Below are 24,957 nucleotides of genomic sequence, written 5' to 3' on the forward strand. Positions count from 1 at the left end.
AGAAAGTACTTTGATTGCAAGTAAGAAGCCATTCCATCCTGGGTAATAAAAATCTTTGAAGGCAAATACATTGCATTTGTTAATCGTTTAATGAAGCAAGCTTGTGAAGAAGAATTTGGGCTTATAAAAACTATTACTTTCAGGTAATAGTCTGGCACAGTAAACGTCAACAATCTGCGGGGCATATGTTAAAGCTCTTCTACATTTAACTTAAACTGTAAGATTGGGGAAGAAAAGACTAAACTTCCCTTGTAATTCATCCTTTTATGTACGCACACCAATAATTAAGTTTTAATTGTAATCCCAATGGGAGAGAAAACATTGAACAAATGCGTGGCGCCCTCGTAGAGTGTTGAGTGACATTCAATGTGGCAAGTGAGTGAGACCCTGCTGCACTCCCCACTCCTAGCAGCAGCCTTAAAAGGCCCCCTGGAGGATGCTGTTCGGCTAATGGATTGCTTCTCCTGTAAAGCAGTGGTCAGGTGCGCCAGTCACTGGGCGGTACAACACTAACTGGGCTGTCACCTGCCTGGAAGGCTCAGTAGGAGCTCCCAGCCCGCTTAAGATGGTGAAGCGAAGGCCTCCCGTCACTGCCCCACCTAGTCTTACAGTAGCTTGCAGCAGTTTCAAAGAGGAAATTTGGAAACCGATATAATGGGCTTTCTTTCTGCTCAGTGGCAAACCCCTGAAATTAGAAGTCTCATGCATTGTACCCCTTAGTGTGTTCCCATCCCACCCAGCCTTCCACAGTTAGATTTGCATACCCCTCCCACCTACACACTACTCACCTTCACCATCTACCCCCTTATTTCTGCATGAAGCGCAGTGGTGAACAACAGGGCCATTTTTGTGCACTTGTTGGGGCTTGCAAGGGGCGGGGACCACATTGCGTAAGTGAGAGATGCTAGAGCCTCTGAAGTCACGAAGATTACATGCCACTGATAGTTACAGGGCACTTGTAACACTCTGCACACAAAAGTGCCCTCTGCAAGGGTTGGTAAACAGCAAACTGTTAACTGAAGCTCTGTCTGAGTTTTCTGTGAAATAAAGAGTAAGCTCATTTTAGACATGGGGGTGGGGGGGAATGTAATGACACTGTGGTTACGCGCAGAGGCACTGCATTGTGTCCAGCCTGTAGTGAAGGTGTCTTGGTCAATTTGACTGCTGAAAATGTTGAGACTTGTATATCCTGCTGTAGTCCAAAAAAAAGATGCTTTAAGACTTAAAGTGAGATTGTTAACCAACGCCTACCCTGTCTGTTTCCTTGTGGGCTCCGTTCTTTCAGCAGGGTCACACCTCCTCTAAAACCATTTCTGCCTGGGTCGCAAAGGTAAAAGCAGCATGCAGAAGGTGTAACATTTGGATCTAAGTTGTTTCGCATTAGCTGACAGAGCTCATGCACGTGGTAATGTCTTACAAGTGTAACTGGACTTACAGAGAATGGTAAGAAAATGTTTGTTGAAACATTTAATGATTTCCATCCCATACTGGGACATCATATACTTTGTACTTGTTTTAAATAAACATTAAACATATTTATCTTTTTTTGTGCCTTGCAGAATCACATTGTGGCTGCCCGGAGTGCATTTGACCACTTTTTTTCACACTATCCATATTGTTATGGCTATTGGAAAAAGTATGCTGACCTGGAAAGACGGCACAATAACATTACACAGGCTGATGAGGTAAGCGGCAGCTACTGTTATGTTAGCTGCAGTGTGATGACATGAAACACGGAACGCATTCTTTAAGGTGAAAGTGGATTTTCTTTTTTCTCGGAGTTTTAATGTCACATTTGTCACTTTTTTTGTGGCACATGTAGCTAATGTTTTCTCTCTTTGTTGACAGGTGCATTTAACTTCCACAGTTTATCAACCTTTGCAGTGCAAGCCCCATGATTACACTGCAGCTTAAATGAGTAGGGGCAGGGATTTTTGTAACTTGAACTTGTTTTTACATTTTCCAAACAATATAGCTGATTTTCAAGTCACACTTGCAACATTTGATTGCATTTTTGGCCAGACGCTGCCTTTGAGGTTCTAATGGGTCTGTGCCCTATGGTCAGTATCCCAAAAGCCTGCCCTCAGCTGGTCAGAATGCAGGAACTGCCGTGAGCTGAAGATCAAGACTGAACGTGGAGAGCAGAACACTGCCATGTTCTATCCAACCTCCACTCGAATGGTAATGGCAGATTAATTCCAGTAATTAGCAATTCTTCGGATGACTGGATAACATAGCGTTGGTTTTGTTGGAATTGTGCGAACATTCAAAGTGCATTGTGTTCTGTTCTTTGTCTTATTTCTGTAGGTTTATCGGCGAGGCCTACAGGCAATTCCTCTGAGTGTCGATTTGTGGATCCACTATGTTAACTTCTTAACTGAGACACTGGAACCAGGTGGCTTTGAAACAAACAGCACCATCAGAGCGTAAGTGCTTTTAACCTGAATTAGTCATCCATTGACTACCTTCCTCTTAATTCATAGCATGCATTCGATGTTACAGTACTTCTTCTGCGTTTGTAATATTCTTCAGATGTCTGTTCTCCATCCACCCACCCCAGTATTCCTACCAAATATGTTCACTCTGTCTCTAGACTCTGACTCTGGCTGTGGGGGCTCGGGTGCAGAGGTGTTTTGTCCGACGGGTTGCTTTCGTTGAAAGCTTTCCCAGGTCGACCTGGAGATGAGGGCAAAACAGGACAGCAGGGCCACTCTCGACAATGGCCTCTCCGGTGCGGATGTCCCACTGTGGTAGGTCGGTCTTGGCGGTATTGGTGTCTGGGCTGGATACTGAACAAGCCTTGGCTGCTGCAAGGGCTCCAGTACCCTAGGTGTTTGTGTAGGGCAGCTCCTATGGGTCCTGGTGTCTCCACACTCGGTGGAGAGACAAATCTGACCTGGAGCATGGTGACCTCTTCCTGAGCAGCCGCTGCATTGATGGAACTCGTGGTCAGCAGATCAGCGTACTGGTCGGTGCCTACAGGCTGCTGGGAAGTGGCTGCTCCACTTTAATTGAGATGCTGACTGGTTTGTGTAGTTCTGGCAGATCTCCATTGCTTTTGGGTGATGCACAGCTACAGGACAAGTAGAGTCTTTGCAGGACAGGAGCAGGCAGGTTTGGCACCAAGTCCAGTTACTACTCAGCTCTTGTGGTGTTCGGCTTTTCTTTGTCATCCTCCCTTAGTCAGGTGAATCTGAGTTCCTGGTGTCAGGGGCCTCCTAAATCTTAATTTAGTGACGTTAAGGGGAGTGAAGGGTAGTAGCCAATGGGCTACTTACACTTGGGGTCTCTACACCCTCTATATGACCACTTCCTGTGGAGAGTGGGTATAACCCGGACCCAGAGTTCATAATTCCATCAAAAACAAAATGGTAAAATCTTTCTTTCGTGGAGCACATCAGGCAGCCCAACTTAGGGGTGTGACTAGCCTGGGGGTGCAACACGCCTACTTGCATAGCTAATTTCCCGACTTTCCTGGTGCCAAATGGGCCTCAAGGAAGGGGGTGGCATCTCCCAAGTCTGTGGGATGCCGGGGTTGCATATCAAAGGTGGCATGGGCTTTGAAACCTCTGGCCTTGAGATGCTAAATCAGTAGTCATCCTGCTGAAGGAGGCGAGAATGCCTTTCTCTGGAGTAGGCATAGTTTATGGCCTTGGAGAGTGTGGACTTTCACTTGCAGGGGGTCAAACTCGTCATTGTTGGCAGGCTGGTCGAGACCAGCCATCACACTAGATAGTGGTAGGTTGTTCAGGGAGTACTTCTAACGTACCCTCTGGGTGCATGTCATAATAACTCTTGTACTGGCAACAGTACAGATTTATTGAGACCAGGTGTTTGATACCAAAGACCATAGGTGTAGGAAGCTGGCTCTTTATATGATATATCAAAATGAGATGTATTGTGTAAATAGTCCAGGGATTCCCTCATGAGTGGACAAGGGGCTTGCTATGGCCATCCCAAGGTGCTCTGCTTAGGGATAGTGTGGTCAAGCAGCCTTAGGCTAATCACAGAGTTGTTAAAGACATCTGAAAATACACACAATGGTCGATAAATGAGACAACTAACTCAAGACGGAGATCCACACTGAAGTAAATCGTTTAGGTAAGTACAATTTTAAATATGAATTATTTTAATTTCAAAAAGGCGGCTGGGTGCAGAGGTACAAAGCCACGTCAATTGCCCAATGTAGTGTTATGTGGAGAATGGTAGCTGTAGACCGAGGCTGCATGGTTTGAATGGGATGGGGTGGGGTCAGTTCGTCTGAACAAACTGCAGGGGTTCAGGTTTCACAATTCTCGGGGATATAGGGACACCTTTGGTCCTATTCTCTACAGCTGAACCAACGGCAGGGGCTCAGGTTTCACAATTCTCGGGGACATAGGGACACCTTTGGTCCTATTCTCTACAGCCTGTGGTGTGTTTTGGCATCAGGTATTCTTAGCGTGAGCAGTTGCGGTAGAGTGGGCTTATGTGCAGAGGCTGCAGGTGACATCAGTGGGTCCCCGAGGGGTGACACCCCGATGGACTCGGCAGGCTGGGGGCCCTTGATGGTACTGTTGGCCCACTTCAACTTGTGCTTAGAGCAACTGGTTCAGTGGTGGCTTCAGGCTTTGGATTTTGGCAGTTCCGGAGTCCTTTGCTTGAAGTTTCTGCTGGATTCAGGGAACAGTTCCGCTGTTCCACTGCAGGACCTCTTTAGTGCAGTTTTGACGAGGAACAGCAGATAGGCCGGCAGGGCTGCGGCCAAGTCCGTTGATCTCTTGAGTCTTGTGCTTTCGCGGCTCTTCAGTGTCTCACTTCGTAGGTCGTCAGGATCCGCATTTAAAGACTCAATTTAGGCCATTATGGGAGTGTAGTTTAGTAGCCAATGTGCTACTGACCCTTAGGGTCACTACACCCCCTCTATGACCACTTCCTGGTGGAAGTGGGCATAACCCTGTCCCCGAATTCCTAAGTATGCAATCACAAAGATGGCTACTTCTGAAAAAATGTGTCCACCTCAGTTTAGCCCACCTCAGCTGTGATACTAGCCTGGGGGTGGCACACCTACCTGACTGGCTAAGTTTCCTACCTGTCCAGGTGCCAAGGGGGCTCTGGACAGAGAGGGTCTGCTTCCTCTTGTGTGGGGTAAGCCAGATTCGCCGTTCAAAGGCAGCAGCTCTTTGAAGCTTGACGGCCTAGGAAAGTTTATCAGCAAGTCATCCTGTGGGAGTAGGTGTGATACCCTCTTCCCGGACAGGCTTTTGTTCTGGGTCTCTTGAGAGCAAAAGGCTCCCACCCTACGAGGTAAGAACAATGTCTCTGGTGGCACGCTGCCAGAAACCAGTCGGGGAGCACACCAGAGGCTGGTACGTTTTCAGGGGGCACCTCTAAGGTGCCCGCTGGGTACATGTATTGGCAAATCCATCACTGGAATCAGTGTGGGTTTATCAATATGTTTGATACCAAACATACCTATTTTCAGTGAAGCTATCATGTAGCTGGAGAACTCGTTTTCACCACTGTCAAGAACCTGTTTTAAAATATCTTCCCTGGTCGCTTGTACTGGCAGTAATGGGACTGACCAGCACATGGGCATATCTGCTCATGCAGGTATGCCCTCACAGGTAGGAATCCGCACCCTGTCCTAGGGCTGTCTGGCCTGGTATGGGGGGGGGGGGGGGGCTTACAAATATTACATGCAGTTTCAGGGGACATGACACACGGGGATGTGTGGCGTGGCATGTTGTTTTTTTAACTTTCGTCTGCACAAAGACGCAGCCTGCAATGGCGGCCTTGCATATGCTTGTTTAGGAGTACCTTAGTGTGGCACAATTTGTGCTGTTGCCCTTAAGGACCCTCTTTAGTACCTCAGGCCCTAGGTACCAGAGTACCATTTACTAGTGACTTACAGAACGTGCTAAAGGTTTCGCCAATAGGGGGGACAATTGTACAGTTTTGGGAAAGAGCTTTGGCACTGGGGGCCTAGTTAGCAGGACACCAGTGCACTTCCAGTCAAAATCACTTTAGTCACCATGTAAAAAGTGGGGGTGACCATGTCAAAAGTTCTACTTTCATGCAATAGGGTTGAGTAAAGATTATGTACCTGGGTGACTCCTAATGACCAGTGCTAAGTATATATGCTTGGATGGCTTTTTGTTCACTTGTACCATCTAGTAATTGAACTAGACAGTATGGGGCATATCTGGATATGCAGATATGCCCTCACGTGTAATGTAATGCACCCTGCCTTAGGGCTATAAGGCCTGCTGCAGGGCTGACTTACATATAGTGACTTTGGCATGGCACACAGGGAGTGTGCTGTGTTGTGCTTTCACTCATGGCTCGCAACATGACATGCACCCTACAGTGGCAGGCTGTATGCTGTTTGTATGGGGGTAGGGTACCTTAGGGTGGCATAATACATGCTGCAGCCTTTAGGGACCCTCTTTGGTACAGAACTCCTAGGTGAAGACGTTCATGCTCTTCCTGGTAAGATGACCACCTCCATCTCCATAAGTGCCTTATGACTTGTTCGCCATTAGGATCGCTTTGAGGATGCTTTCTTATTGCATGCTATAGAAGCTAATTGCACCATCCCAGCCCCCTCTTCTGGGGCCATATAGGCTGCATTAACCAGCTGTTAACCTTCCAGGTCATTGTCATCAGAGCACCACTTTACTTTCACAGGTACAACCTTCTAATTCCTGTCCTTTTTTTAAACCTGGGGTTTAGGTGCCTCTAGAGTAAACAATTCATGTCACAATGGAGTGCATCTACACTGCAAAACTGTCCCACGTCCTCATTACATGTAGCTGTATGCGTGAAATGAACCGGTTTTCTCAGGTTTTGTAAACACAGATTTGGAATGGTGTTTGCCACAGATTAAACTGAACGCAGCGCTCGCATGCATGATCAGTTCCTTGGTGTGCATAGGTTTGTCTGCAGCGCACAGAGATCTTACACTGCCACACACAGAGGAAAGAAATTAGAGTAAACATTGGCAGGGACCCAGTGCACTTCAGTAGAAAAATATCAGTACCAGTGGCAACAAGCATTGAAAATGCAATAGGTCTCGCCCTCGTTTAAGTTAAAGCAATTCTGTTTGTAATTAGGTGGCTTTTTAGCTTTGCTTTTATTAGTGTCTTTCAAACTTTCATGTACATAACATGCATATGTAAGCATATATGTATGCATGCATTTATATTTGTATTTATATAGATATGCAGATGTGTGTGTGTGTGTGTATATATATATATATATATATATATATATATATATATAAAAAAATGCATATATATGTGTGTGCGCGGAGAGAGGCAGAGAGAGAGAGAGAGGCAGAGAGAGAGAGAGAGGCAGAGAGAGAGGCAGAGAGAGAGAGGCAGAGAGAGAGGCAGAGGGAGGGAGAGAGAGGCAGAGGGAGGGAGAGAGAGGCAGAGGGAGGGAGAGAGAGGCAGAGGGAGGGAGAGAGAGGCAGAGGGAGGGAGGGAGAGAGAGGCGGAGGGAGGGAGAGAGAGGCGGAGGGAGGGAGAGAGAGGCGGAGGGAGGGAGAGAGAGGCGGAGGGAGGGAGAGAGAGAGGCAGAGGGAGGGAGAGAGGGAGGGAGAGAGGGAGGGAGAGGGAGGGAGAGGGAGAGTGAGAGAGAGGCAGAGGGAGGGGGAGAGAGGCAGAGGGAGGGAGAGTGAGAGAGAGGCAGAGGGAGGGAGAGAGGCAGAGGGAGGGAGAGGGAGAGAGGCAGAGGGAGAGAGAGAGGCAGAGGGAGGGAGAGGGAGAGAGGCAGAGGGAGGGAGAGGGAGAGAGGCAGAGGGAGAGAGAGAGGCAGAGGGAGGGAGAGAGAGGCAGAGGGAGGGAGAGAGAGAGGCAGAGGGAGGGAGAGAGAGAGGCAGAGGGAGGGAGAGAGAGGCAGAGGGAGGGAGAGAGAGAGGCAGAGGGAGGGAGAGAGAGAGGCAGAGGGAGGGAGAGAGAGAGGCAGAGGGAGGGAGAGAGAGAGGCAGAGGGAGGGAGAGAGGCAGAGGGAGGGGGAGAGAGGCAGAGGGAGGGAGAGAGGCAGAGGCAGAGGCAGAGGCAGAGGCGGAGGCGGAGGCGGAGGCGGAGGCGGAGGCGGAGGCGGAGGCGGAGGCGGAGGCGGAGGCGGAGGCGGAGGCGGAGGCGGAGGCGGAGGCGGAGGCGGAGGCGGAGGCGGAGGCGGAGGCGGAGGCGGAGGCGGAGGCGGAGGCGGAGGCGGAGGCGGAGGCGGAGGCGGAGGCGGAGGGAGGGAGGGAGGGAGGGAGGGAGGGAGGGAGAGGGAGAGGGAGAGGGAGAGGGAGAGGGAGAGGGAGAGGGAGAGGGAGAGGGAGAGGGAGAGGGAGAGGGAGAGGGAGAGGGAGAGGGAGAGGGAGAGGGAGAGGGAGAGGGAGAGGGAGAGGGAGAGGGAGAGGGAGAGGGAGAGGGAGAGGGAGAGGGAGAGGGAGAGGGAGAGGGAGAGGGAGAGGGAGAGGCAGGAGAGGGAGAGGGAGAGGGAGAGGGAGAGGGCGAGGCAAGAGAGGGAGAGGGAGAGGGAGAGGGCGAGGGCGAGGCAGGAGAGGGAGAGGGCGAGGCAAGAGAGGGAGAGGGAGAGGGCGAGGCAAGAGAGGGAGAGGGAGAGGGCGAGGCGGGAGAGGGAGAGGGAGAGGGCGAGGCAAGAGAGGGAGAGGGAGAGGGCGAGGCGGGAGAGGGAGAGGGAGAGGGAGAGGCGAGGCGGGAGAGGGAGAGGGAGAGGGAGAGGGAGAGGGCGAGGCGGGAGAGGGAGAGGGAGAGGGAGAGGGAGAGGGCGAGGCGGGAGAGGGAGAGGGAGAGGGAGAGGGAGAGGGCGAGGCGGGAGAGGGAGAGGGAGAGGGAGAGGGCGAGGCGGGAGAGGGAGAGGGAGAGGGCGAGGCGGGAGAGGGAGAGGGAGAGGGAGAGGGCGAGGCGGGAGAGGGAGAGGGAGAGGGAGAGGGAGAGGGAGAGGGAGAGGGAGAGGGAGAGGGAGAGGCGGGAGAGGGAGTGGGTGAGGGCGAGGCAAGAGAGGGAGAGGGAGAGGGCGAGGCAAGAGAGGGAGAGGGAGAGGGAGAGGGAGAGGGCGCGGCGGGAGAGGGAGAGGGAGAGGGAGAGGGCGCGGCGGGAGAGGGAGAGGGAGAGGGCGGGAGAGGGAGAGGGAGAGAGGGAGAGGGAGAGGGAGAGGGAGAGGGAGAGGGAGAGGCAAGAGAGGGAGAGGGAGAGGCAAGAGAGGGAGAGGGAGAGGGAGAGGGAGAGGGCGAGGCAAGAGAGGGAGAGGGAGAGGGAGAGGGCGAGGCAAGAGAGGGAGAGGGCGAGGGAGAGGGAGAGGGAGAGGGCGAGGCAAGAGAGGGAGAGGGCGAGGGAGAGGGAGAGGGAGAGGGAGAGGGAGAGGGAGAGGGAGAGGGAGAGGGAGAGGGAGAGGCAAGAGAGGGAGAGGGAGAGGGAGAGGGCGAGGCAAGAGAGGGAGAGGGCGAGGCAAGAGAGGGAGAGGGAGAGGGAGAGGGAGAGGGCGAGGCAAGAGAGGGAGAGGGCGAGGCAAGAGAGGGAGAGGGAGAGGGCGAGGCAAGAGAGGGAGAGGGAGAGGGCGAGGCAAGAGAGGGAGAGGGAGAGGGCGAGGCAAGAGAGGGAGAGGGAGAGGGCGAGGCAAGAGAGGGAGAGGGAGAGGGCGAGGGCGAGGCAAGAGAGGGAGAGGGCGAGGCAAGAGAGGAAGAGGGCGAGGCAAGAGAGGGCGAGGGCGAGGCAAGAGAGGGAGAGGGCGAGGCAAGAGAGGGAGAGGGCGAGGCAAGAGAGGGCGAGGGCGAGGCAAGAGAGGGAGAGGGCGAGGCAAGAGAGGGAGAGGGCGAGGCAAGAGAGGGCGAGGGCGAGGCAAGAGAGGGAGAGGGCGAGGCAAGAGAGGGAGAGGGCGAGGCAAGAGAGGGCGAGGCAAGAGAGGGCGAGGCAAGAGAGGGCGAGGCAAGAGAGGGCGAGGCAAGAGAGGGCGAGGCAAGAGGCAGAGAGTGAGGAGCAGACGTACCTTATAGAACTAATTTTGCGCAGCACATTATAATTACACTTTAATTTAGTGCATTTAATGTGATCTAAAGCTTCACATAAAATGTGCACACTCATATCTGAAATGAAATTGAAACTGCCCTTTTGTGGGGGGATGCGCGGAGGCAGGGAGCAAGCAAGAGGAAAGACAGATGGCGCTGAAGGCTGGCGGTTCACACGTGCACGCTCGCGTGAACTCAAGCTTGTCGCCAGCCAGCAGCACTTTGAAAACTCACCTACTAAAGTCTCTCCGAGACCTAAAAAGGGGGAGGATGACAAACAAGCATTTGCAATTCAATCGGTCTCGCCTTTGGAACCTTGTAAGTGTTTAGCCAGTGCTATTGCCTCTGCCAATGTGTTTAAGTTAACTTTTAAATTAAGTATTTGTTTAATACTTATCAGCGGTCACCATGTCAACAGTCCTATGTGCGTGAGAGTTCTCCTGTTACTTGGCACACTTCTACCGTTCTGAATTGCAGGTAGATTTTATAGTAGAAGATGAGTTTAAGACTAGACAATTGCACGATCTCGCTGAATGCAGCTTCACCACTAGAAATAGGGGTTGGGGGGGCAAACTAGACTGACAGTTTGCTCACTTTGATAGGAGTATTAAAGGAATGTGTATTGAAAGCTGCCACAGGGATGCCCAATGTAAATAGCAACTGAATGCTACTTTAGTGAGAGCCCTTGGGATGATGAGATGTATTCTTACGCAAAAGAAACAATTGATGGACAGAATGTTGGGCATTACAAACCTTCACCCCCAGTCACAAGGATCTGGCTTAAATCCATCATTCTTTTGCTCACCACACCCCCCAGTTTGGACCTAGCCATATGCAAATTAGTCTTGGCCCTGTTCCTTGTGGGAACAGTTCAGCCCGAATTGCCAAGCCAGGTCCTCCCTTGACTGGAAACAAGCATCCTGGGACCGGTTTCTGGGCATCACCCTTCATCAGCCAGGCTAGCTTGAATCCAGTGGTGTAGTTAGCACGGGACCCACGTCTGGACATACCCTTCCCACTTAGGGCGACATATGCAAAATAATCAATTGGTGTACTGAAGATATGTCGCCTTCAGTGGGAAGAGTATGCCCAGACGTGGGTCCCGTGCTCATTGTGTGTGTGTGTGTGTGTGTGTGTGTGTGTATATAAAATAGATTAACAACTTTTCCTCAGTTATCCAAGACTTTAACATCTTAAATGTCGCAATTAAGGGGAAGGCCACACCGTGACTTGAACACCAAGATGAAGCATTATGGGTAATGGAGTCCGATTACGGATAGCACTGACAATGGAGATGCAAAGTTTGAACTCTGTGTTGAAATAATTGCACGATGCAATAAATATGGGAGTTCAGCTACTATATGTACTCTGATTGCCAAAGTGCGTGTATTCAAACAAAACATTAACATTGATGAAGGTTACTTTAAAACCGAAGGTGTGTGTGGTCCCCCCTCGCTGTTCACTACCACAGCATACTTAAGGTGGGAACAGCTGAGCCTCTGGACTGCATATGATTAAGAGCGTTGTACGCTCGAAACGCGTAATGCTGCATTCTGTGACTGCTGTCCTTGAAAATTAAAGCTACATTTGACTTAATTCTCCGAATGGTGGGCTTCTACTTGCTGCAACTGCGGTATGGTTTGCGTATGGAATATATATATGTATATATATATATATATATAAGGCCTTTGTGGCCGAAACGCGTCGGTATGACAGACTGGGCTCTGTTTAAATAAAACTTTAAACATTACAAGTTCCAGAGTGCGGCGTCCTTTGTTGGAAAATTGAACTTGGCCTTGGTTTGGCCCAACGTCTGCACCCGCTGTTGTGCGATCCGGACACCAAACCACATTGCAGAAAAATAAAAAAAATAAAAAAATTATATATATATATATATATATATATTCACTGAAAAAACCATAGGTTTCACACATGTTATAGTTAGCGGAAATTTTACTGATAAAAAACCAATGAAATTCCCCCGTTATAGTTAGTGCAGGTAACTATAACTCACGCGACCGCAATCCTCTGCTGATGCTAATACTGTATTTAGACACTTATTTGCCCATGTCTTCTTCCATAAATTTTTAGCTATACATATATTACACATATTTTTTTTTCATAAAACACATATGTCATCAGCAGAAGATTGCGGTCGCGTGAGTTATAGTTTCCTGCACTAACTATAACGGGGGAATTTCATTGGTTTTTTATCAGTAAAATTTCCGCTAACTATAACATGTGTGAAACCTATGGTTTTTTCAGTGAATTTGCAAGGTTTTTTAAATGCTAATTCCTAACTATAACGTGTGTGAAACCTATGGTTTTTTCAGTGAATTTGTACGGTTTTTTAAATGCTAAGTTACTTTACGCCATTCGTGGCGTGCGCGCCCACTTAACGCAGTTCGTTCCGTGCGCGCACCGTGCGCGCACAGTGAGCACGCGGTGCGCTTCGCGCACCGCGCGCCCACTTTACGCAGTTAGTGCCGTGCACGCACGGTGGGCACGCGGTGCGCATAGCGCACCGCGTGCCCACGTTACACTAGATGGGCCATGTACGCACGATGCGCTTCGCGCACCGTGCGCACATGGAGGACATATTATGCGCTTCCTTGTGATAGGTAATCTGTTGAAATTTTTTTGGGAAATGCTGTGTTCTTGTAAGCCATGCACAAATGGTGGCCTTCGGCCACCATTTGCACACGGGGTGGAGAGAGTGTGGATTTTTTTGGGTAAAATTTTTTTACCGTACGCGTACGGTAAGCGTAATCGGCGAAATTTTCAAAAAATAAAAAATTACCGTTTTTTGCCTTGGGGGATCTTTGAAGACTCAACTAATATGATTATGTGCATGGGCGCTGTCTAAACAGCCCCTTTATATGTTTTTGGCATTTGTTTATCAGCTCCCCCCTCAGAGTGCGAGAGAGAAAATGGCGGCCGCCGCTTCCTGGTTTCGACCGATTCGAATGTTTACTAAAATCTAAGGGCCAATCAGAATCGCGCTCGCGCACGCCACCGTACGCGTACGGTAAGCGCACCGTAAGCTGGCTCCGATATATATATTGATTTAAAGGCTATTTTCTCAGAATCTACTGAACAGATTTACACCAAACCTGCAAAAGGCACTTCCTTGACCTGAGGACTACCTCTCTGCCAAATTTCAAGTAATTCTGTTCAGCCGTTCGGGCTGTAGCTGTGTCTAAAGGTCCTATGGAAAAATGCATGGGAATAACGCGTTTTGGGACCCCCTTTTTATCTCAGCCCCCGCTTGACGAATCCCCCCGAGACTTTCAGGGTAGGAGCGGAGCGTAGCGCCCCACCTATTTTGAAAAATTCGCAAGGATTCGTCGACCGGCGCAAAAGTTATTCAAAATAGAATGTTGCGGATTTCCTATGGAAACGTGGTCCTAACTATAACTACCTACTGGCGACCGCCAGTAGGTGATATATATATATATATATATCTCCTTTAAGAGCACTATAAGTGCTGCAGCAGTTAGAGGTCTTCCCTAGTCACAGTGCCCTGGGTTCCAGTGGTACCATTTACCAGGGGCTGACTTGTGGCGAGAGATGCCTATTGGGTTAGTCTTGAGGAAAGAACACAGGCCCTGGGAACCTGATTGGCAGGGACCCAGGGCACATCAAATCAAAGTGCATCAGTAGTGTGTCAAAAAGGGGTGGGGGGTTACAGCAACAGAAACCCAGGTTCTCACATTTATAGATTGTTGTCTGATTTCTTAAAGTGTTTCTGCATTCTGACTTGTGTGTGTGCGCAATAAATGCTTAACACTATCCCCTGATGAGCCTAAACTGCTCTCCTACACTACCACAAAAGAGTGTTTGGGATTATTATAACACCTGTAAACCAATAAGGGTCGCCTGGACTTTCTGCACAGTTTACCTCATTTTGGTGCACCGTATCGAGATATGGCTTCCTACAGTTCCGTACTGAGGTGACCTGGTGGACAAAATAACGATGAGTTTGAGTGCTATCCCGAGTAACTGCCAGTGGTTTTCTTTTTGCATATATTCCGCTCATCACCTTTTGTGTGCTACGGCATTGATGGACTGGAGTTAAAGTATTCTAGAAAGAAAGAAAAAGTTAACGATGGACCTTTTTGTGTTTACTCCCAGGATATGGACGAGCATCCAGCAAAATCATAAATACATTTGATGATCAAAATTGACGCTATGTAGATTAACTGATGACCCATGGCAGATGTTAGTTTATGGGAAGTAAAAGACTCGTACAATATTTCACACCTTAATTGTCAGAACTCCCTTTATTTTTTAATCTTTTATTTGATCTGTTGTAATGTGCGTACAGTATTTAGGTTTATCATGGTCTGTCTCACCATTTCTTATGACCTGATGTATGTGATTTTTCCTTTTCACCCTTGCCTCAGGATTGAGTGCTTCCTCCAAAGCAGTATTCTTCAGCTTCCCAGTTTTATGACACCTGGGTCCTACTTGGCGTTGCCATTGTTGTACCCTTGAGCGGTTATCTCTGTCCCTCTTCTCCCATCTTGTTCATTGGTGTTCAGAAACTTTCCTGCTGTTGTTCATTTTTCTTAGCTGAATAAAATGTACCTTCTCGTCTTGATGAGGCCATGTGTCAGTCGTTCAGAGTTATCCTTCTTTATAGTCTCCATTTAAGGACATGAAGGTGTTTTTTTTTTTTGTGTTCTCTTGATTCAGTCCCCATATTACCTTTCCCACCAACTTTATTTTTCGTGATTTTATTTATTTGTAAAACACTGCATTGTAGCTGATTGAGAAATAAAAAATAAGTCTTTTTGTGGCTTTTGTCTCTAACTTTGCTCTCCTCTGCCATATATTTGAGGGGCTCGGGTACTCTTTTCCTACTGGTCCACCCTGCTGCTTTGTTTAATTAACTAGTCTGGTTTTACAGATTTACATCTGGGTAAAAAATTACATGCGTGTGTATATCTGTATGTATATATGTGTGTATGTGTCTGTATATATGTATGTATATGTATGTGTCTATATATGTCTGTAAATATGTGTATGTGTGAATGTGTGTATATGTATGCGTGTATACGTTTGAATGTGTGTATACGTGTATGCATGCATGTGTATACGTGTATGTATACCTGTGTGTATGTATACCTGTGTGTATACGTGTGTATACATGTGAGTGTATACATGTGTGTAAGAAACTGGCTCTACATATACTAATCCAAAATGAGGTATTGTGTGTATAGAGTCCAAGTGTCCCCAGAGGTAGGCAGAGGTTAAAGTTAGATCGAACCTTACTCTCTAAAGTGGTAGCTTGGTCGAGCAGTAAGGCAGTATCAGAGGACGGTGTTGAGCATTTGATGTACACACTCAGTCAGCAAATGAATTCACACACTCAAGAACTGAACTCTAGGCCAATTGTGTTTGTATAAAAAAATATACTGTTTATTTTTAAAACCAAGCAAGCCTGGTATAGGTAAGCATTAAATACTTTTCAGTAATAAGTTACTGGATATAGAACAGTTTGAAAATGCAATATAAATGGTACTTTTTGATTTACAGGGGAGCAGTAGTAGCCAACACTTAACAAATACAGTACATTGAGATGAATAGGAGTTTTCAGTAAATTGCAGGTAAGTTACTTTTATACGTTACTTTTCTAACTCAGTGCTGGATACCTGGATTCAGCACTGGTACATCTCCTGGAAACAGGAAAGTAATTACGTTTTGGTTATTCGCATGATTTTTAAAGAATATTTTTAGATTTCAGAACTCCACACTTTGAAACTTTTTGGAGAAAATGTTTCAATGTTATCCTATGGAAGGAAAACAGGTTAACGGTTCACAGGTAAGTAAACTGCTGTGGGAGTTAAGGTTCTGGGGTAAGACTCAAGGGTCTCCCAGGGTCACTGATGCACTGTTGTTGCACCCTCAGCGGCACTAGGGCGACCGGGTGCAGATTGTTGAGGCAGAATGTTATCAAATGGGGGATAGGGGGCCTCTGGTTGGTGGCTGCTGGCAAGCAGGCCACTGGGTTGTGGGAGCAAAGCTCCTAGGGTTAAGGTCAGGGCAAATGGGGAAACAAAGTAGCACAAAAGGTGCACCCTCAGCGGCACTGGGGTGGCCGGGTGCTGAGTGCTGTTTCGACGTTGGGTGCCCTGTTTCTATGGAGAAGCTCCGGTTTGCAAAAGCACTGCAGGCAGAGAGACAAAGGACTTCTGAGTGCGACCACCACTTGGAGAGGTATAGTTGGGAAGTTAAGGGTTGGCTAGGCACTGTTGGTTTGGGCACACAAGGCATGGAGCATCGGGTGCAGGGGTGCCTTTTGGTGTTGGATCTTCTTACCAGCGCCCGGTCGCGGTTAGGGGGGCCTTCCGGATTTAGGGTGCAGGCGTCGGCTGGAATCTTGAGGCAGGTCAGGGGTCGCCGGTTCTCGGGTCAGGATCGCCAGGGTGATCTCCTCGTGTTTTTCCTCTCGAGCTTGTGCCGGGTGCAGAGTGGGCTGGATTCCCAGTCTCTGGCTAGCACCAGAAGCTGCAGTTTGAACAAGTCCGGTTTTCACGGGAGATTCAGTCTTTGCACTTGTATCCTGACCACTGGCATAGGGCACCCAGCTAGAGGGGTGACTGATGTATGCCAGGGCAGGGGTTTGTGGGCATGGCACACAGGGTTGTCTGCCATGTCGACTCTTCATTTTGTTCTGCACCAAGACACGCAGCCTACAAAAGCAGTGTGTGTGTGTGTCAGGGTACAGGGCCTCTAAGGATGGCACAATAAGTGCTGCAGCCCTTAGAGGCCTTCTCTGGTCACAGTGCCCTGGGTACCTGTGGTATCATTTACCAGGGGCAGACATGTGGCCAGAGATTCCAATTGGGTTTAGGCTTTAATGCAGTTTTAGGGAAGGAACATAAGCCCTGGGTACCTGATTAGCAGGAGCCCAGGACACAGTAAGTCAAAGAACATCAGCAATTCAGCAAAAAGTGGGTGCATACCATGCAAGAAAGAGGGCACTTTCTCACAATGTGTGTGTGTGTGTGTGTGTGTGTGTATATATATATATATATATATATATATATATATATATATGTGTGTATATATATCTATCTCTCCTACTGGCGGTCGCCAGTAGGTAGTTATAGTTAGGACCTATTATCCATAGAAAATCTACAACATTCTATTTGGAATAACTTTTACGCCGGTTGATGAATCTTTGCGAAAATTTCAAAACTGGTGGGGCACTCCAGTCCGCTCCTATCCTGAAAGTCTCGGGGTGATTCGTCAAGCGGGGGCCGAGAAAACAGGGGGGGGGTCCCAAAATTTGTTTTCCCCATGCAATTTTCCATAGGAACCTTTAATCGCAGCTACAGCCCGAACTGCTGAACGGAATTACACCAAATTTGACAAAGAGGTAGCCCTTGGTTCACACTCGTGCCTTTTGGTTAAATGGTGTAAATCCGTTCAGTAGTTGCTGAGAAAATCAAAAGTAAAATCACATGTATATCTATGGCCTCGGAGGATCCGCGCACCCTATGCGCACCCAGCGCGCATCCTCCCAATCACGAGCTGCATGCTAATTGGCTGTCAACTGGCTGTCAACACTCCAAACCAGGAAGTGTTGGCAGCCATTTTGTGCCTCGGTAGAAGCGAGGCTCAAGAAATAAGTGGATCAAGTGTGCAAAACGTATAAAGGGGGCAGGGTAGAAATAACCTGACCCTCCTAAGCCTGCTTAGGGGGTCCCACAAGGACCCCCAGGGCCCCCCATTTTTTTTTTTTGTTGAAAAAACCGCAACAAAAAAACTAAGCGTGGGTTCCCGCGCTTCTTTAATAATTAGCCCCCGGGGTTGCCAAATCCCGGGGGCAAAAATAATAAATTTGATGGGGGCCCTGAGGCGCCACCCAGCCCCGGGGACCGCCAACCCCCCCGGGGCTACAAAATAAATGGGTGGGGGGGCTCAAAGGCCCCTCCCCGGGCTTTTTATATTGTGGGAGGGGGGCCGCGCAGCCCCCCTCCTGGAGCAGTCGATGGCCCTGGGGACTGCCACCCCCCCAGGGCCGGCTCCTGCAGTGTCTCGGGGTGCCCACCCCCGGGACACTGCTGTTTGCTACGAGAGGTGGATGGAATTGGCGAACGCGTGGCGACGCTGGAGGAGCATGATCTTGGTTTGGCTGGTGACGTCCATCAGCTCCAGCAGGATGTGCTCCGCCTAACGGAACAGAACTTGGACCTCCAGGCCCATGCGGAAGACCTGGAAAACCGGTCTCGGCGACACAACATACGGATCCGAGCGGTGCCTTGGGAAGGCGAAGCTGGAGATCTCCGTGGATATGTTGAGGCCCTTTTCTTGCAGGTCCTGGGTGACGAGGACTTGCACGAAGTTCGCATGGACAGGGTCCACAGAGTGGGCCTACCGAGGGGCTCGGGGGCCCCCCCTCCAGATATTTTGGTCTGTGTCACTGACTTCCAACTCAAGGAACGTATCCTTCGGAAGGCGCGTACCATTGCTAACTTGACTTTCAGAGATCATCGTCCCCAGCTCTTCCAGGATCTGGCAGCTTCCACGCTGCAGAAGCGGCGGGACTTCCGGCCTGTGACTGCTTTTTTGCGCGATCGCAACGTGGCATACTCATGGGGACATCCCTTCCGTCTCATCTTTAGGTGGCAAAACAGGCTGGCCCAGGTTTGATCACTGCAGGCTGCCAAGGATCTCCTGGGGCTAGCTGATGTTGCAGACTCCCCCGGCAGAAGGCGCTCTTCATCCTGGCACAGAGTTGGGCGGCCGGCGGCACAGTCTGGGCCGGACACTGCGACCAGCCAGCAGGAACGAGATGGAGCTGTGGCCTCTGTGGTGAATGTAACAGTGTCGTCGCCGCGGGACAGCTCCTCAGCGGCTTGACTGTAGAGGGAAGGCAGGCTGGCGGCGGGGGGGACACCTTCCTCCTGTTCAGGTACCGTGGGTAACTATGTACTTTGGGAGAAGACACCCCGGTCCGGAGAGCGGCTGGGACACCACCCACTGCCTGCGACCCCGTTCTCCGAGGGTCTCAACACCAGCCCTCTTGGTTGCTCTGCTTTTTTTTTTTTTATTTAATTTCTTTGAGTGGAGTCCGTTGGCTCCTTTGTTGGTTAAATTTGGGGTCTTGTTGATCTTTTGGGATGGGGATCTTGGGGAGGGGGGGTGGCGGGGGGGCCTGGGTGGGTGTGGGACGGGTAGGGTCCAGTGGTGGTAGCCTGGATTGGGCGCGAGGGCGGCTATGTGGGCTGTGCTCAATGGGGGCTCTGGAGAGGAGACCTGTGAGGATAGAGGGGGTCGCTCTTGAGTGGCGGAGTGGGAGTGCCGCTTGCTTTGGGGGGGCCTCTGATCCTGGGAGGGATGGGGGTGAGGGGGGTTGCTGTCGGAGGGGACGCTGCGCTGGCCTTGTGTGGACTGAGGGCCACCTTCGGAGAGATAGCTTGGGCTGGTCGGCGGGCGGTGGTCCTGGGGCGCACTATGGGTCCGTTTCTTTGGAAGGCTTTCTGGACGGGTTTGGCCCTGGGGACGGGAGCGGGGCTGGGTCTGGAGCTGCCTTGAGAGAGCTGAGAGGTGGGAGATGTAAAGAATGCCTGTTACCCTAGGCACTTGGAATGTGAAGGGGTTAAATTCACCCCAGAAGCGCCAAAAAAATTGGAAAAATGTCCTAGATCACCACCTCGATGTGGTGGGTCTCCAGGAGACCCACCTGGCTCGGCGGGATGAGGCTAGGCTGAAGCATAAGCAGTTCCCCCTTATTTATAAGTCCTCAGCGGTTTCTAAACATAGGGGAGTAGCTCTGCTGTTCCGCTCGACTCTCCACTTTCAGCCTTTGGGAATCCGAAGCGACAGGGAGGGCAGATGGCTCCTGGTTAAGGGGGTGCTCCTCGGGAGGACTTGTTCCTTCCTTGTGCTGTACGCTCCCAACGTGGGGCAAAATAGATTCCTTTTGCATTTACTGCGGACGATAGAGGACTTTGTGGAGGGGACATTCTTCGTTCTGGGGGACTTCAATTTAGTTTGGGATCCTGACTTGGACTGCTCCCACTGCCGGAGAGCTGAGACTGGTGTTTTCTCTGCTGAGTTGCGCCGGCGGATTGAGGAGATGGGGTTGCTGGATGGGTGGCGTTCCTTGCACCCCCTCTCCCGGGACTACACTTTCTTCTCCCATGTCCACCAATCGTACTCCCGCTTAGACCATTTTTTTTACAGCCAGTCCCTCAGGGGATCCGTGAGTGAGGCCCGGATCTTTCCCCTTTCTGTCTCTGACCATAGCTTGTTCGCATTGGGGCTACAGTGGGCGCCGGTGGGAGAGGCTCCACGCAGGTGGTACTTCCCGGCGTCCCTGGTGAGGGACGATTCCTCTTGCAAGGAGCTCCGTGTGGGGATTCGAGACTTTTTTTTACCTTAATCCGGTGCAAGACACTTCTGTCTTCACTACCTGGGATGTCTTTAAGGCTTCCGTGAGGGGTAGCTGCTTGGCTATTAATGCGGCACTTAATAGATTAAGGAGAGCGGAGCGCGAGGCTCTGGAGGCAGAGCTGGCGGTGCTGGAGCGTAAGCATAAGGAGCAACCCTCCAAACATACGTGGCGACCACTCACTGCTCTTCGGGGCAAGCTACGGGCTCACTACAATAATAGGTCGGAGTTCACCCTCCTGAAGCTCCGCCATCTCTCCTATGCTCAGGGGAACAAAGTAGGGAAACACTTGGCCCGCCAACTGCGTCGCAAGCGTGAACGTGACTACATCGGGGGTATTCGGGACACGACGGGGGCGCTGCAGCACTGCGATGCGGCCAAGGCTGCACGCTTCGGCGAGTTCTATGCGGCGCTATACGCGGGGGACTCCCTGGACCCCGATGCCTAGGGAGATTACTTGCGTGCTCTCCCGCGGGTTTCTGCGGCCTGGAACGAGCTGCTCTCTGCTCCCATCACTGCGGAGGAGGTGCTAGAAGCCATCAAGGCCCTGAAGCCTCGTAAGGCGCCGGGGGCGGACGGATTCACGGCCCTCTTCTATCAAACCTTTGCCACTGATATCAGTGATTTCTTAGTCCGCCTGTTTAATGCAATGGCCGACTCCAGGGCTTCCTCGGCCTCTATGGCGGAGGCAGTTATCTCAGTCATCCCAAAGCCCGGTAAGGACCTCGCTGTCTGTTCATCGTACAGGCCGGTCGCCCTGCTTAACATCGACGCCAAGCTCTACTCTTCCATTCTCGCGACCCGCCTGCAAGATCTGATGCCGGTGCTAATTCACCCGGATCAATCGGGGTTCATTAAGGTGCGACAAACCCACGACAACATTCGAAGGGTAATTGACCTCATTGAGAAGGCCAATCGTTTTCATATTCTGGCAGTCTTACTGGGCCTGGACGCCGAGAAGGCGTTTGATCGGGAGGATTGGCAGTTCCTCTTCCGAGCCTTAGAAGCGTTTGGGTTCTCGGACAGATTCCTCACTATGTTGCGAGCCAGCTATAACGCGCCCCGTTCACGAGTTGCGGTTAATGGCTACCTCTCGCCCTTCTTCCCGCACTCGCGGGGCACGAGGCAGGGATGTCCACTCTCTCCCTTATTATTCGCTCTGAGTATTGAGCCGCTGGCGTTGGCGATACGGGAACACCCGGACATCCGAGGACTACCCTTTACGGGCGAACAGCATAAGATCTCCTTGTTCGCGGATGACGTTTTGCTCTCACTTGCGGATCCGGCGCACTCTCTCCCCCACGTGCAGATGGCCTTGTCGCGTTTTGAAGCAGTGGCGGGTTTCAAGGTGAATTACGATAAATCCTACATCCTTAATTTTTCGCTCTCGCCGGACGAGGTGGAGCGCCTCCGACCGCTCTCGCCCCTGCCTTGGACACACTCCTCCTTATTGTATCTGGGGGTGCACTTGACTCCCACAGTGGGGAAATTATATTCGGCCAACTTTCCCCCTCTTCTGGCTGCGCTACGGACTGACTTGGATCGCTGGAAGCCGCTCTTCCTCTCTTGGCTGGGTAGGATCCATGCGATTAAAATGACGCTCTTGCCTAAACTTTTATCTCTTCCAGGCGCTCCCGACCGTCCTGGACACTGATTTTTTTCGGCGTGTTAAGTCTCTAATGCTTCGATTCATATGGCAGGGGGGGCGATCTAGATTTTCTTTTGCTACTCTCCGCCGCCCTCTGGTGGAGGGTGGGGTGGGTCTCCCAGACTTACTTCTCTACTATAAAGCTGCGCAGTTGCGGGTCTTGGTGGAATGGACCCAACTGCTCTCAGAGAAGCACTGGCTACACATGGACAGGAGTGTGGCGGGGCGCACGATATGGGATCTGGTATGGAAACCTAAGGGGGACAGGCCCCGGAATGCGTACATCAGCACGCCTACTGGCACCACCCTTAAGGTCTGGGATTCGGTTTCCGGGGATGAGCGCTGGACCACGTTCCCCTCACCCTTTACTCCCATTCATTTCATGCCAGCCTTCCCACCCGCGCTGCAAGAGGGCCCATTTGACGTATGGAGAAGCGGGGGCTGTCTCGCCCTCACACATTTGTTCCATGGCTCTGCACCACTCACCTTTGACAATTGTGGACGGGACTATGGGGTTCCTCAGACGGAGCGATTCCGCCACGCCCAGCTGTTACACTGGGCCTGGTCTCCGCCGGTCCGTGAGGCGGCAGTTAGGCCGCCCACGCCCTTTGAGGCCTTTCTCTCGCGCGCCTCGACTATGCGCGGAACCATCTCCTTTATATATGGCCATCTTTTAGCCACCGTTCTTTCTCCGAGGCCTCGCTACATGGGTTTCTGGGAGGACGTACTGAAGAGGGCTGTCGCAGATGAAGAATGGTCCCATCTGTGGCGCGACTTGACTAGCCACAATCACTCAGTGGAGTTGCATGAGGCACACCTCAAGACTATGATGGACTGGTACCTCACCCCAGCCAAACTGCATCGCATCTTCCCTACCTCTTCAGACAGATGTTGGAGGGGCTGTGGCCCCTTGGGGGACTTCCGCCATATTTGGTGGGATATCCCGGTCATCCGGCCCTATTGGCAAGAGATCCTATCCCATATTAAAGAGATCCTGGGCTATCCGATCGCTAGCTTTCGTGTTGCTGGGCCTCCGGGATCTCTTCCTAGAGCACCAAACACGCGCGGACAAAAAGATCCTTTGGCTGTGCATAGGGGCGGCTAAGATCACCCTGGCGGCAGCTTGGAAAAAGAAGGAAGCCCCGGCGACTTCATTGTGGCATGCGAGGTTGTGGAAGTTGTTAAGCATGGAACGGATGGCTGATGTTTCCCTGGGTCCTTTAAGAATTTCAGTTTCTGCTGGGGACCTCTAGTGCGCTTTCTCTCTAGGGGGTTGCCGGCAGCGGTGTGTCCCTCCTCGATTCGAGCCCTTCACCTGTTCCAGGTATAGTTGTCGTGTACAGGCGCTCCTGAGTACGATTAGGCTTTCCTGTTTTCAGTTTCTATTTTGGGGAAATTTTGGTGGTTTTTTTTCAGTGTTTTCCAGTGATTTCAATACCTCAAAACAACAGTGCTTTTCAGTGGTTACTCATTTTCGCGCCATTTAAAACAACTGAAACCGTGTTTTACCGGTGTTTATGGAACGCTTTGCTTTGAATATTGCTTTTTCCATTTTTCTTCGGAAATTGTATACTGCTCTACATTTCCGAAGCTTAATCCAGTAATGAAATTCTTTCCATTGTCCTCTGATTCTGCAGCTCAGATTTAACAAGCATTTGCAATGCAATAGGTCTCGCATTTTTGCGAGTTTAAGCTATTGGCATTGTAAATGACAAAGCCTTTTATTTATGTTTTAAAAACGAAAACAAAAATAAAAGGCATTGTTATTTGCAATGTCAATACCTCAAACTTGCGTAAATGCGAGACCTATTGCATTGCAAATGCTTGTTTTAAATGAAAGCGTGAATTGGTCAATCTGCAAGTTGGAAATTACAGTCTGTGTTCCGGAGTCGCTACCGCTCTCCTTCTCAGAGTGTTGCATTGCATTGTATCATCGATATAGCGCCCTCACACTTGTTGTGTGCGTGAAGCGCTGTTTGGCACTTCATTTGGTGTCTTTCAAAGGAATGGCTGACTGCGCATATATTGCATTTTCTGCGTTGTTTACGTGTGGGTACCATTGGCCTCCTGTGCCATAGGTGCCAATATCTAAAAATGGTGTCCCTCCCACAGCTCACATATAGCTCCAATACCTTCGGGTCGAGTTCCCGCTATATAATACTTCCGTGGCTGCTGAAGTGAATGGAGCGTGAGGTCTATTGTGACTGCGAGGTGTCTGAAATAAAAAGTGTACTTCAATTAAAGCCCTGTTCTGTACAGCACTTAGCAACGGCAGAAGTGTGGTATGACGTGCCACAAAAAACAAGCTACAGTTTGTATTGTTATTAAAATGAATTGACACTTGGAAGAGAGGTTCACTTTACTCACACCCTCTGAAGAAGAGACAGTTCCGCTCATGAGCCCAGTGTGTGTAGGCGCTAGTCCCCCAGAAAGATCCCACCCCGGGAATGGATGTGCTGTTTGTATGAGACTTGACTGTGTTGTGCGTATAAGATCGGACTTTCTATACTTTGAAAACAGAGGAAGTAAACATGAAAGTCAGACCTGCATGGAAGTAGAACCTTCCTTGAACACCGGTGACGTGCCTCTTGCACATGTTTTCAGCAGGCGCTGCCATGTGTGACCTCCGGCATAAAACCGGACAATGTTTTATTATCGAATCTCGCTTTTCTAAATCTACCATCCGTACGTGGTCGTGCAGTATACATGTCAATGAGTTATTATTATGGCTTGGCAGGGGCGTAACACAGGCCCCCCGCGATGCGGGGGGCCCCAAGCTCCAGGGGGCCCCCTCCGTGCTGCACTCTGGCCAGAGAGCTCCTGATTGAGCCTGGAGGGGGCCCCCTCTTCGTACCGTGCAGGGAGGCCCCCTCAATTTTCGTTCCACCAGTGTGGCTT

The 24,957-nt window shown here is 50.4% G+C and overlaps 1 protein-coding gene across 2 annotated transcripts in view; it reads left to right on the forward strand.

Annotated features, from left to right (window-relative positions):
• Positions 1–24,957, forward strand: part of PRPF39 (pre-mRNA processing factor 39) — a 487,671-nt gene that overhangs the window by 171,338 nt on the left and 291,376 nt on the right. The window contains exons 2-4 of one of the 2 annotated variants that reach the window (XM_085627040.1): positions 1,560–1,685; positions 1,849–2,181; positions 2,308–2,426. In XM_085627040.1, the coding sequence (XP_085483166.1) occupies positions 2,155–2,181; positions 2,308–2,426 (146 nt within the window). In that variant the 5' untranslated portion in view covers positions 1,560–1,685; positions 1,849–2,154. The remainder of the gene's footprint in view (positions 1–1,559; positions 1,686–1,848; positions 2,182–2,307; positions 2,427–24,957) is intronic. The other variant, XM_085627039.1, reaches the window with a different exon arrangement.

Source organism: Triturus cristatus, chromosome 9 (assembly GCF_964204655.1).
Source record: "Triturus cristatus chromosome 9, aTriCri1.1, whole genome shotgun sequence".
Classification (NCBI taxonomy): domain Eukaryota; kingdom Metazoa; phylum Chordata; class Amphibia; order Caudata; family Salamandridae; genus Triturus; species Triturus cristatus.